Source organism: Rhinoraja longicauda, chromosome 40 (assembly GCF_053455715.1).
Source record: "Rhinoraja longicauda isolate Sanriku21f chromosome 40, sRhiLon1.1, whole genome shotgun sequence".
Lineage (NCBI taxonomy): Eukaryota > Metazoa > Chordata > Chondrichthyes > Rajiformes > Arhynchobatidae > Rhinoraja > Rhinoraja longicauda.
Genome location: NC_135992.1, coordinates 4,599,582 through 4,612,836, shown reverse-complemented (window position 1 = coordinate 4,612,836; position 13,255 = coordinate 4,599,582). Strand labels below are relative to the sequence as shown.

General features: G+C 44.5%; 1 protein-coding gene across 2 annotated transcripts in view; it reads right to left on the bottom strand.

The window, feature by feature from the left end:
* Nucleotides 1-13,255, bottom strand: part of myh9b (myosin, heavy chain 9b, non-muscle) — a 127,030-nt gene that overhangs the window by 10,862 nt on the left and 102,913 nt on the right. For both annotated transcript variants that reach the window (XM_078430425.1, XM_078430426.1), the window contains 3 exons: nt 13,024-13,152; nt 1,938-2,026; nt 734-857 (listed from right to left, as the gene is read on the bottom strand). In XM_078430425.1, coding sequence (XP_078286551.1) covers nt 734-857; nt 1,938-2,026; nt 13,024-13,152 — 342 coding nt within the window. The remainder of the gene's footprint in view (nt 1-733; nt 858-1,937; nt 2,027-13,023; nt 13,153-13,255) is intronic.

The window sequence follows — 13,255 nt, the reverse complement described above, 5'->3', positions numbered from 1 at the left end:
CTGTGCAATCCATGCACATCCACAAGTCAAGCTCTACTCATGATTATTTTTTTAGATTAGTCAAAAATAACATTGAAGTTCAGGCATTCTAGGAACTAGCTGGGAAGTTAAGAAATGCGCACTGTAAAATGGGTTTAATGCCACAAGGTCAATTTGAGAAGAAAGTTTGGAGAGGCACAGTGCCATAGCCAATACCATTGTTGCCTAACAGGTCCAATGATACAGGTTCAATCTTGGCTTCTAGCGCTGTTGTGTGTAGTTTGTCCCCCCTGTAAGGGCACAGTTTCATCCAGTTTCCTCCCATACCTCAGACACATGGGTTGATGCATTTACTGGCCACAACAGGTTACCCTTAGAGTGTAGTTTGAGTGTAGAATCGGACGAGCTGGGGACTATGAGAATATGGGAAATGTAGGATTACTATCGGATAATGTAAATGGGTGCTTGACAGATGATGAGTACTTGGTGGACTGGAGAGCCGTATGAATCGACAACCTGGGCTCTATTATTAAAAACATAACGTGCTGATATTTAGTCATCCTATACTTAAATAAATATGTATACTAAAATGATGCCAAACATTCCTTCACCCATTCCCATAGTCTACAGTTGAACAAACCAAAATGACTAATTTGCTCTGGGAAGCAAATGAAATGTACTGTAATCTTCCACTGTATGCCTAGTGAAACCACACACAATGTAATTCGCATCACCAGAATAATGAGGGATGTACCTGTAGATTGGCTTTCTTGAGTCTATCATTGGCCATTTCGGCATTTGTTTGCTCCTCTTCGACTTCTTCTTCCAGCTGAGCAATCCTGCCCTCAAGGCGCCTCTTCTCATCAAGAGCCAAAGACCTATGTAAAAAAAATAAAGACATCGGCTTAAAATAAGTCCAAAAGCAACAGTTACCATGTTCTACCAAGTGCAACCACTGCAACAAATGCCACGGCCTGTTCAGAAAATGTCTACTGACCCTATCCCAAGCTGATAACCTCTCTCACAAATTGGCCCCCGCAAGTGCATGTGACAGCATTGCTCTTCCATCATCCACAATACCAATCCTAGCTACCTGTGTATCTCTTTTTAATGAATATCTCTTTCCCACTGCTGGAAGCTTCACATTCAACATTTTGTAGAGTGCAGCTCTAAAAAGTTTTAAGCAACTCTTAAGAGACTCAACAATATCCAGGTCAAAGCAGCCATGTGACAAGTGATGTAGCATGACTGAAGCTCTTATTGATGTAAAGGACCCTTTTAGTTTAGTTTAGAGGTACTGCTTGGAAATAGGCCCTTCGGCCCACCAAGTCCGCACCGACCAGTGATCCCCGCACTTACACTGTCCTACACACAGTAGGAACAATGTTACATTTATACCAAGCCTATTAACCTACAAACCTGTACGTCTTGAGTGTGGGAGGAAACTGAAGATCTCAGAGTAATTGCACGCAGATGATGGGAAGAACGTACAAACTCTGTACAGACAGATTGAGAATGATCAACCATGATCACATTGAATGGCGGTGCTGGCTCGAAGGGCCGAATGGCCTCCTCCTGCATCTATTGTCTATTGACAGCACCCTTAGGCAGGATCAAACCCGGGTTTCTGGCGCTGTAAGACAGTAGCTACACCACCGTACCGCCCTACCAAAACACCTACCAAATTCAGACCTCAACCGCCAAGGATAGAGGCAACAAGTGCATGGGAATACTACCACCTCAAGTACTTCTCCAAGTCACAGACCATCTTAATGTGTAAATATGATTGACAACCCATGAAAATTATTAAGCTAGTTGCGCAACAGCACTGAGCAGGTGCCTTGTAGCAATTTATTAATATTTTTAATTAGGGACACGAATAAAGGCTGGCTTTGCCAATGATACCCATGGAAGAATAATGCTGAAAGAACAAAGCTCCACTTAAGAGAAGCACGTACTTTCCAGAACAGTTGGTTGCAATCTCTTCAGCTAGTTCATCTCTTTCCTGCTGCATTTGCCGTTTTGCACGCTCGGCTGCAGCAAATTCCTAGATGAATAAAATGAAAAATTATTCTTCCGATATTAGATAATGTTACGTAACTGTTCATGTTACTTGCAATTAATGTGTTGAAATAAAACGGCATCCAAATAAAGCTGAAACCTGTACGTTAAAGGTATATCTCTACATGCTTCACTGTGGAACATGTTTTTCCGGTTCTTCAATTCCAGAGAGCACTGTACGTTTTCATTTAAGTTAAGGTATGCTTGGACTGTGCCCAGTTAATATATACACCAGAAAAGACTTTTACAAAGGGAAGGCGCAAATTATTTGCATGAATAAATGATTCATGCAGAACGCAAAGTTACACAATCATCTGTTTATGTGAACAATCAAGTTACGTGTTCAAAAGGTTTTATGCATATTTAAATGTTTTTGCTAAAACTCCACGAAGCAGCATTTTAATTTTTAAACTATGACCTTCACTATATCTTGTATAAATATGACCTTGGTCCTACATTGTACCTGGGTAGGCTTAGACCTTCATCACTCGAATCACTGATTTTAATCTGTTAGATGTCTGACCTGCCCTATTTCAGCCTACCTGTGGCAAAACAACCATCCATATCGTTATCTCTAGATTCAATGTATACATTAGCAGCCTTTCTTATTCAACAATCTGTTAATGTACAGTTAGCCAACCCCATAGTTGGCTTCAACACATCACCCATGCTTGCTAATCAAGATTAACTTTTGATATTATAATTTTTTTTAAACCTATTGCCGTTTAGAAAGATGATGAGGGGGACCTCATTGAATATCAAAAGGCCTGGATAGAGTGGATGTGGAGAGGATGTTTCCAAAGTGATAGAGTCTAGGACTAGAGGTCATAGCCTTAGAGTTACAGGACGTTCCTTTAGGAAGGAGATGAGGAGGAATTTCTTTAGTCAGAGGGTGGTGAATCTGTGGAATTCTTTGCCACAGAAGCTATGGAGGCCAAGTCAATGGATATTTTTTAAGGCAGAGAATGATAGATTCTTGATTAGTACGGACGTTAGGGGTTATGGGGAGAAGGCAGGAGAATGGGGTTAGGAGAGTGATGGATCAGCCATGATTGAATCGCGGAGTAAACTTGATGGGCCGAATTACCTAATTCTGCTCCTATCACTTTTGAGCAGTTTTGCAGCCCCTTGTCCACCTGCTTGCAAACCTCATCTGTACTCTCCCAAATTTAGCCTCCTTTGCGTCCCTGAATTTAACCATACCATTGGTAGCCTTGCATTCAGCTACTGGAGTCCCAATGCTCAGGATTTTTCCCCAAATCCATCCACCCTCTTTAAGATGCTCCTTAAATTGTGTTTGAGCACCGGAAGTGGCAGCGCCTAACGGCTGCGGCTCGCTAGCAGTCTGTTCGTATTTTTTCCTTTTTTTTTTGTTGTGTGTCGGTGTTGGGATGGTTTTTGTATTTTTTTTGGTTGTGTATGTGTGGGGGGTGGTGGTGTGGGTGGGGGGTGGTGGTGTGGGTGGGTGGGGAAACTTTTCTCTTCCTAACATCGCCCGGTGCGGCTCGGCCGCTGGACTTTACATCGCCCGGTGCGGCTTGGCCGCTGGACTTTACATCGCCCGGTGCGGCTTGGCCGCTGGACTTAACAGTGCCCGGTGCGGCTCGGCCGCGGGACTTTTCATCGCCCGGTGCAGCTCGGCCGCCGGACTTTTCATCGCTGGTGCGGCTCGGCCGCGGGACTTAACATCGCCCGGTGCGGCTCGGCCACGGGACTTAGCTGCGCAAGGCTTGGTCGCGGGGCCTTTCATCGCCCGGCTCGGCCGCGGGGCCTTTCATCGCCCGGCTCGGCCGCGAGACGTTTCAGCACCCGGTGCGATTCGGCCACGGGGACTTCCACCCCCTTGCGGGGACTGTGCGGGTCGGTCGGGGACGAGCCGTCTGTCCGTGGGCGTGGGGAAGAGAGTGGAAGTTTTGTTGCCTCCATCACAGTGAGGGGGTGTTTGGCGTCACTGTGATGGACGTTTGTGTTGGGGTTATGTGTCTTGTGTTCTTTTTTTGTATGACTGCTATGTAGTTTCGTTCGGTACCTCGGTACCGAATGACAAATAAAGCTCTGTTATACTGTTATAATGTATGTTAATCCATTTTAATGTTTCAACATTAAACTGAGTTGAGTTTCAGGAGATAATACTGATGTGAAACAGCTTGGGATTTTTGCTACACAAATGTTGCTTTACAAATATAAAATCGCTGTAAACTTCCAAATTAGAAACTACACTTTCACATCATTCTACCCAAGGGTAGAGAAAATACCAACATGCCTCCAAAATACCAGAATAAACTTTGTTTAGCACAGCGGCCATTGAGCAATTATCCTGGTGTAGTTACTTAGACAAATTTACCTAGGTGCTACTCAAATATTGTTTTTGCATGTGCTTAAACAAGTTGGTGCTCACACAAACCTTATTATGCATACCAAAATGAAGTCATTGCATTTCTGCACAAGCTAGGAGATCTTTCTTGCATTTGGTGTGGAAAGGACATCAACTAGAATATACAAGTTTAATTGATGGCAAATGGCAGTTAATTATTATATACCACAACAGGTGGAAATTGGCTTGTAAACAGGAATGTACAGCTAAGTGTACGGTCATGCACTTTGGTAGAAGGAATAAAGCCGTAGACCATTTTCTAAAAGGGGAGAGGATTCAGGAATCGCGAGGTGTAACGGGACTTGGAAATGCTGGTACAGATTGCCAATAGGTTAATTTGCAGATTAGGTAGGTAGTAAGGAAGGCAAATGCAATGTCAGCTTTCATTTCAAGAGCACTAGAATATAAAAACAAGGCTTGAAAAGGCACTGGTCAGACCACATTTGGAACATTGTGAGGAGTCCTGAGCCCAATATCTGAGGAAGGATCTGCTGGCATGGAATGGGTCCAGAGGAGGGTTACTAGAATGACCCTGGGGATGATTGGATTAACGTTTGATGGCTCTGGGCCTATACTCACTGGAGTTTTGAAGGATGAAGGGTGATCTCATTGAAACTTGCCAAATAATGAAAGGCCTAGATAGATAGAATGGATGTGGAGAGTATGTTTCCAAAAGTGGAGACAATAGACAATAGACAATAGACAATAGGTGCAGGAGTAGGCCATTCAGCCCTTCGAGCCAGCACCGCCATTCAATGCGATCATGGCTGATCACTCTCAATCAGTACCCCGTTCCTGCCTTCTCCCCATACCCCCTCACTCCGCTATCCTTAAGAGCTCTATCCAGCTCTCTCTTGAAAGCATCCAACGAACTGGCCTCCACTGCCTTCTGAGGCAGAGAATTCCACACCTTCACCACCCTCTGACTGAAAAAGTTCTTCCTCATCTCCGTTCTAAATGGCCTACCCCTTATTCTCAAACTGTGGCCCCTTGTTCTGGACTCCCCCAACATTGGGAACATGTTATCTGCCTCTAATGTGTCCAATCCCCTAATTATCTTATATTTTTCAATAAGATCCCCCCTCATCCTTCTAAATTCCAGTGTATACAAGCCCAATCGTTCCAGCCTTTCAACATACGACAGTCCCGCCATTCCGGGAATTAACCTAGTGAACCTACTCTGCACGCCCTCCATAGCAAGAATATCCTTCCTCAAATTTGGAGACCAAAACTGCACACAGTACTCCAGGTGCGGTCTCACCAGGGCCCGGTACAACTGTAGAAGGACCTCTTTGCTCCTATACTCAACTCCTCTTGTTACGAAGGCCAACATTCCATTGGCTTTCTTCACTGCCTGCTGAACCTGCATGCTTCTTTTCATTGACTGATGCACTAGGACACCCAGATCTCGTTGAACTCCCCCTCCTCCTAACTTGACACCATTCAGATAATAATCTGCCTTTCTATTCTTACTTCCAAAGTGAATAACCTCACACTTATCTACATTAAACTGCATCTGCCATGTATCCGCCCACTCACACAACCTGTCCAAGTCACCCTGCAGCCTTATTGCATCTTCCTCACAATTCACACTACCCCCCAACTTAGTATCATCTGCAAATTTGCTAATGGTACTTTTAATCCCTTCGTCTAAGTCATTAATGTATATCGTAAATAGCTGGGGTCCCAGCACCGAACCTTGCGGTACCCCACTGGTCACTGCCTGCCATTCCGAAAGGGACCCATTTATCCCCACTCTTTGCTTTCTGTCTGTCAACCAATTTTCTATCCATGTCAGTACCCTACCCCCAATACCATGTGCCCTAATTTTGCCCACTAATCTCCTATGTGGGACCTTGTCGAAGGCTTTCTGAAAGTCGAGGTACACCACATCCACTGACTCTCCCTTGTCAATTTTCCTAGTTACATCCTCAAAAAATTCCAGTAGATTTGTCAAGCATGATTTCCCCTTCGTAAATCCATGCTGACTCGGAATGATCCCGTTACTGCTATCCAAATGCTCAGCAATTTCGTCTTTTATAATTGACTCCAGCATCTTCCCCACCACTGATGTCAGACTAACTGGTCTATAATTACCCGTTTTCTCTCTCCCTCCTTTCTTAAAAAGTGGGATAACATTTGCTATTCTCCAATCCACAGGAACTGATCCTGAATCTATAGAACATTGAAAAATGATCTCCAATGCTTCCACTATTTCTAGAGCCACCTCCTTAAGTACTCTGGGATGCAGACCATCAGGCCCTGGGGATTTATCAGCCTTCAGTCCCATCAGTCTACCCAAAACCATTTCCTGCCTAATGTGGATTTCCTTCAGTTCCTCCATCACCCTAGGTTCTCCGGCCCCTAGAACATTTGGGAGATTGTGTGTATCTTCCTCAGTGAAGACAGATCCAAAGTAACGGTTTAACTCGTCTGCCATTTCTTTGTTCCCCATAATAAATTCCCCTGCTTCTGTCTTCAAGGGACCCACATTTGCCTTGACTATTTTTTTCCTCTTCACGTACCTAAAAAAACTTTTGCTATCCTCCTTTATATTATTGGCTAGTTTACCCTCGTACCTCATCTTTTCTCCCCGTATTGCCTTTTTAGTTAACTTTTGTTGCTCTTTAAAAGAGTCCCAATCCTCTGTCTTCCCACTCTTCTTTGCTATGTTATACTTCCTCTCCTTAATTTTTATGCTGTCCCTGACTTCCCTTGTCAGCCACAGGTGTCTCTTACTCCCCTTAGAGTCTTTCCACCTCTTTGGAATAAATTGATCCTGCAACCTCTGCATTATTCCCAGGAATACCTGCCATTGCTGTTCTACCGTCTTCCCTGCTATGGCCTCCTTCCAATCAATTTTGGCCAGCTCCTGCCTCATGCCTCTGTAATCCCCTTTGCTATACCGTAATGCCGACACTTCCGATTTTCCCTTCTGCCTTTCCATTTGCAGAGTAAAACTTATCATGTTGTGATCACTGCCTCCTAATGGCTCTTTTACCTCTAGTCCCCTTATCAGATCAGGATCATTACACAACACTAAATCCAGAATTGCCTTCTCCCTGGTAGGCTCCAGTACAAGCTGTTCTAAGAATCCATCTCGAAGGCACTCGACAAACTCTCTTTCCTGGGGTCCATTTCCAACCTGATTTTCCCAGTCTACCTGCATGTTGAAATCTCCCATAACCACCGTAGCATTACATTTTTGACACGCCAATTTTATCTCCTGATTCAACTTGCACCCTATGTCGAGGCTACTGTTTGGGGGCCTATAGATAACTCCCATTAGGGTCTTTTTACCCTTACAATTTCTCATTTCTATCCATATTGATTCAACATCTCCTGATTCTATGTCACCCCTTGCAAGGGAATGAATATCATTCCTTACCATCAGAGCAACCCCACCCCCTCTGCCCACCTGTCTGTCTTTTCTATACGTTGTGTATCCCTGAATATTCAGTTCCCAGCCCTGGTCCTCTTGTAGCCATGTCTCAGTGATCCCTACAACATCATACTTGCCCATGACTAACTGAGCCTCAAGCTCATCCACTTTATTTTTTATACTACGCGCATTTAAGTACAACACTTTAACTTCTGTATTTACCTCCCCTCTCACATCGTTCACAATTGGCCCTGCCCTTAATTTCTTTTCCGCTCTAGAACTTCTGTTCCCATTCTTCCGAGTCTTTTGCAATATCTCCTGTATTCCCTTTTACCTCATCTTCATATTCACAATTTGTTAACCCCTCCGCCCCCACTACTTAGTTTAAAGCCACAGGTGTCGCACTAGGGCACAGCTTCAGAATAAAGGTATGTACCTTTAGAATGGAAATGAGGATGACTTTCAGCCAGAGTGTGGTGAATCTGTGCTATTCATTGCCACAGAAGAGTGCGGAGGCCCAGTCATTAGGTATTTTAAAAGGGGAGATTGATAAGTTCTTGATTAATGGGGACGTCAAAGGATACAGGGAGAAGGCAGGAGAATTCCAGCAATCAGCAGTAGCAGCAATCAGCAGTAGCAGCAGCAGCAATCAGCAGTAGCAGCAGCAATCAGAAGTAGCAGCAGCAGCAATCAACAGTAGCAGCAGCAGCAGCAGCAGCAGCAAGCAGCAGTAGCAAGCAGCACCTAGCTGTGTTGCTTGGGAAGTAGTGTGTGGGGATTGTGTGGGGATTGTGTGGGGATAGTAAGGAGTAAGACCTGTGTGATCTCCCGGACTAGTTTCGATCGCCTAGCTTGGGGTCGGAGAGGAATTTCCCGGATTTTTCCCCAAATTGGCCTGGGTTTTTTATCCGGTTTTTCGCCTCTCCCAGGAGATCACTCAGTTCTTTTGGGTGGGCGGTTGGAGCGGTTGGAGTAGCGGCCGGGCGGTAGGTTTAGTAACCGAGCGCGGGGCTTTGTTTGGAGAGTATGACTGCCAGGGCAGTTTTTTGTTCTGGGTGTCAGATGTGGGGAATCTGGGAGTCTGATAGTCTTCCAGACATCCACATCTGCGCCAGGTGTGACGAGATGGGGCTCCTAAGGGACCGTATTAGGAACCTGGAGCGGCAGATTGATGACCTCCGTCTGATCAGGGAGAGTGAGGAGGTTATAGATAGGAGTTACAGGGAGGTGGTCACTCCTAGACCACGGGAGGTAGACAAGTGGGTCACTGTTAGGGGGGGCAAGGAACAGAGGCAGGGACTAGGGAGTACCCCGGTGGCTGTACCCCTTGGAAATAAGTACTCCTGTTTAAGTACTGTTGGGGGGGGGACAGCCTACCTGGGGGCAACGACGGTGCCCGGGCCTCTGGCAAGGAGTCCGGCCCTGTTGCTCAGAAGGGTAGGGAAAGGAAGAGGAGAGCAATAGTAATAGGGGACTCTATAGTGAGGGGGTCAGATAGGCGTTTCTGTGGACGCAGTCGGGAGACCCGGATGGTGGTTTGCCTCCCTGGTGCCGGTGTCCGGGATGTGTCTGAGCGTGTCCAGGATATCCTGAAAGGGGAGGGAGAGGAGCCAGAGGTCGTGGTACATATAGGTACCAACAATATAGGTAGGATAAGGGAAGAGGTCCTGAAAGGAGAATTCAGGGGGCTAGGAAGAGAGTTTTAAAAAAAAGGACTTCCAAAGTAATAATCTCAGGCTTACTGCCTGTGCCACACGATAGTGAGAATAGGAATGGAGTGAGGTGGAGGATAAATACGTGGCTGAGGAACTGGTGCAGGGAGCAGGGTTTCAAGTTTCTGGATCATTGGGACCTCTTCTGGGGGAAGTATGACCTGTACAAAAAGGACGGGTTGCATCTGAACCCGAGGGGAACCAATATCCTGGCGGGGAGATTTGCTAAAATAACTGCGGAGACTTTAAACTAGTACGGTTGGGGGGAGGGACTCAAACACAGATAGCTAATAGGCAGTGTGTGAGGCAGGAGGCAGAAAAGGGAAACACTCAGACCCAATATGTAGGAGAGAAAGAAGGGAAAAGAAATAAACTGAGAATAAGAAATGATGGGTCCCTTAAATGTGTATATTTTAATGCTAGGAGCATTGTAAGAAAGGTGGATGAGCTTAGAGCCTGGATTGACATCTGGAAGTATGATGTTGTGGCGATCAGTGAAACATGGTTGCAGGAGGGTTGCGATTGGCAATTAAATATTCCAGGATTTCATTGTTTCAGATGTGATAGAATCGGAGGGGCAAGAGGTGGGGGTGTTGCATTGCTTGTCAGGGAGGATATCACAGCAGTGCTTTGGCAGGACAGACTAGAAGGCTCGATTAAGGAGGCTGTTTGGGTGGAACTCAGAAATGAGAAAGGTTTAGCAACACTTATAGTGGTGTATTATAGACCGCCAAATAGGGAACGAGAATTGGAAGAGCAAATATGTAAGGAGATAGCAGATATTAGTAGTAAGCACAGAGTGGTGATTGTGGGTGATTTCAATTTTCCGTATATAGACTGGGAATCACATTCTGTTAAAGGGCTGGATGGTTTGGAGTTTGTAAAATGTGTGCAGGATAGTTTTTTGCAGCAATACGTAGAGGTGCCTACCAGAGAAGGGGCAGTGTTGGACCTCCTGTTAGGAAATGAGATGGGTCAGGTGACGGAGGTATGTGTTGAGGAGCACTTTGGGTCTAGTGATCATAATGCCATTAGTTTCAATATCATTATGGAGAAGGTCAAATCTGGACCAAGGGTTGAGATTTTGGATTGGAGAAAGGCTAATTTTGAGGAGATGAGAAAGGATTTAAAAGGAGTGAAATGGAAATTGTTGTTTTATGAAAAGGATATAATAGAGAAATGGAGGATATTTAAAGGTGAAATTTTGAGAGTACAGAGTCTTTATGTCCCTGTTCGGTGGAAAGGAAAGAATAATAATTTGAAAGAGCCATGGTTTTCCAGGGAAATTGGACACTTGGTTCGGAAAAAGAGGGAGATATACAATAAATATAAGCGGCAGGGAGTAAATGAGGTTCTTGAGGAATATAAAGAATGTAAAAGGAATCTTAAAAAGGAAATTAGAAAAGCGAAAAAAAGATATGAGGCTGCTTTGGCAAGTAATGTAAAAGTAAACCCCAAGGGGTTCTACAGATATGTCAATAGCAAAAGGATAGTGAGGGATAAAATTGGTCCATTAGAGAGTCAGAGTGGACAGCTATGTGCTGAGCCGGAAGAAATGGGGGAGATATTAAACAATTTCTTTTCTTCGGTATTTACCGAGGAGAAGGATATTGAATTATGTGAGGTAAGCGAAACAAGTAGAGTAGTGATGGAAATTAGGAGGATTAAAGAAGAGGAGGTACGGACACTTTTGAAGAATATAAAAGTGGATAAGTCTCCAGGTCCTGATAGGATATTCCCTAGGACATTGAGGGAAGTTAGTGCAGAAATAGCAGGGGCTATGACGGAAATATTTCAAACGTCATTAGAAACAGGGATGGTGCCGGAAGATTGGCGCATTGCGCATGTTGTGCCTTTGTTTAAAAAAGGTTCTAAAAGTAAACCTAGCAATTATAGACCTATTAGTTTGACGTCTGTGGTGGGAAAATTAATGGAAAAGATACTTAGGGACAATATATATAATTATTTGGATAATCAAGGCCTGATTAGAAACAGTCAACATGGATTTGTGCCTGGAAGGTCATGTTTGACTAATCTTCTTGAATTTTTTGAAGAGGTTACCAGGGAAATTGATACGGGCAAGGCTGTGGATGTTGTCTATATGGACTTCAGTAAGGCATTTGACAAGGTTCCACATGGAAGGTTGATTAAGAAGGTTAAATCGTTGGGTATTAATAGTGAGGTTGCAAGATGGATTCAACAATGGCTGAATGGGAGATACCAGAGGGTAACGGTTGACAATTGTATGTCAGGTTGGAGGCCAGTGTCTAGTGGAGTGCCCCAAGGATCTGTGTTGGGTCCACTGTTGTTTGTCATTTACATTAATGATCTGGATGATGGTGTGGCAAATTGGATTAGTAAATATGCAGATGATACTAAGATAGGTGGAGTAGTTGATAGTGAGGTAGATTTTCAAAGTCTACAGAGAGACTTGGGCCTTTTGGAAGGGTGGGCTGAAAGATGGCAGATGGAGTTTAATGCTGATAAGTGTGAGGTGCTGCATTTTGGTAGGACAAATCAAAATAGGACGTACAGGGTAAATGGTAGGGAATTGAGGAATGCAGTGGAACAGAGGGATCTGTGAATAACTGTGCATTGTTCCCTGAAGGTGGAATCTCATGTGGATAGGGTGGTGAAGAAGGCGTTTGGTATGCTTGCCTTTATAAATCAGAGCATCGAGTATAGAAGTTGGGATGTAATGTTAAAATTGTACAGGGCATTGGTGAGGCCAAATCTGGAGTATGGTGTGCAGTTCTGGTCGCCAAATTATAGGAAGGATGTCGACAAAATGGAGAGGGTACAGAGGAGATTTACTAGAATGTTGCCTGGGTTTCAGCACTTAGGCTACAGAGAGAGGTTGAACAGGTTGGGTCTTTATTCTTTGGAGCGTAGAAGGTTGAGGGGGGACTTGATAGAGGTTTTTAAAATTTTGAGAGGGACGGACAGAGTTGACGTGGGTAGACTTTTCCCTTTGAGAGTGGGGAAGATTCCAACAAGGGGACATAGCTTCAGAATTGAGGGACAAAGGTTTAGGGGTAACATGAGGAGGAACTTCTTTACTCAGAGGGTTGTGGCTGTATGGAATGGGCTTCCGGTGGAAGTGGTGGAGGCTGGCTCGATTTTATTATTTAAGAGTAAATTGGATAGGTATATGGATAGGAGGGGATTGGAGGGTTATGGTCTGAGTGCAGGTAGATGAGACTAGGTCAGGGAGAATGGTCGGCGTGGACTGGTAGGGCCGGACAGGCCTGTTTCCATGCTGTAGTTGTTATATGTTATATGTTAATGGGGTCGAGGGGGAAAAATTAATCAGGCCTGATCAAATGGCAGAGTAGACTTGATCGGCTGAATGGTTTAATTCTGCTCCTATGTCTTATAATTTAAATCACCCAGTTGCTCGCATGTTTGAGATCAACATCAGTGAGGAACAAAGTTGGTTAAGAACAGTCTTCTGTTCCAATATCTGCTCATGGAATTCCTCAGTTATTCATTCCCCCGCTTATTTGGTGCCATACCTCCTGAAAATTAATCATTTCAGCCTCGAATTGCTTCAGTCTTTTCTCAGTTTCTTTGGACTGGGTCAGGATTTCCTCTCGAGAGCTACGAGCTTCGTCCAATTCACGCTGGTAGTCTTTCAGCTGAGCCTGTACATGGCAAAGACAATAAAAAGAAATGTTAAAGATTTCACGTGCGAGACAGGCACCTAACGCCGCACTGGATGTGACAGGTTAGATTGAGTGATACTGT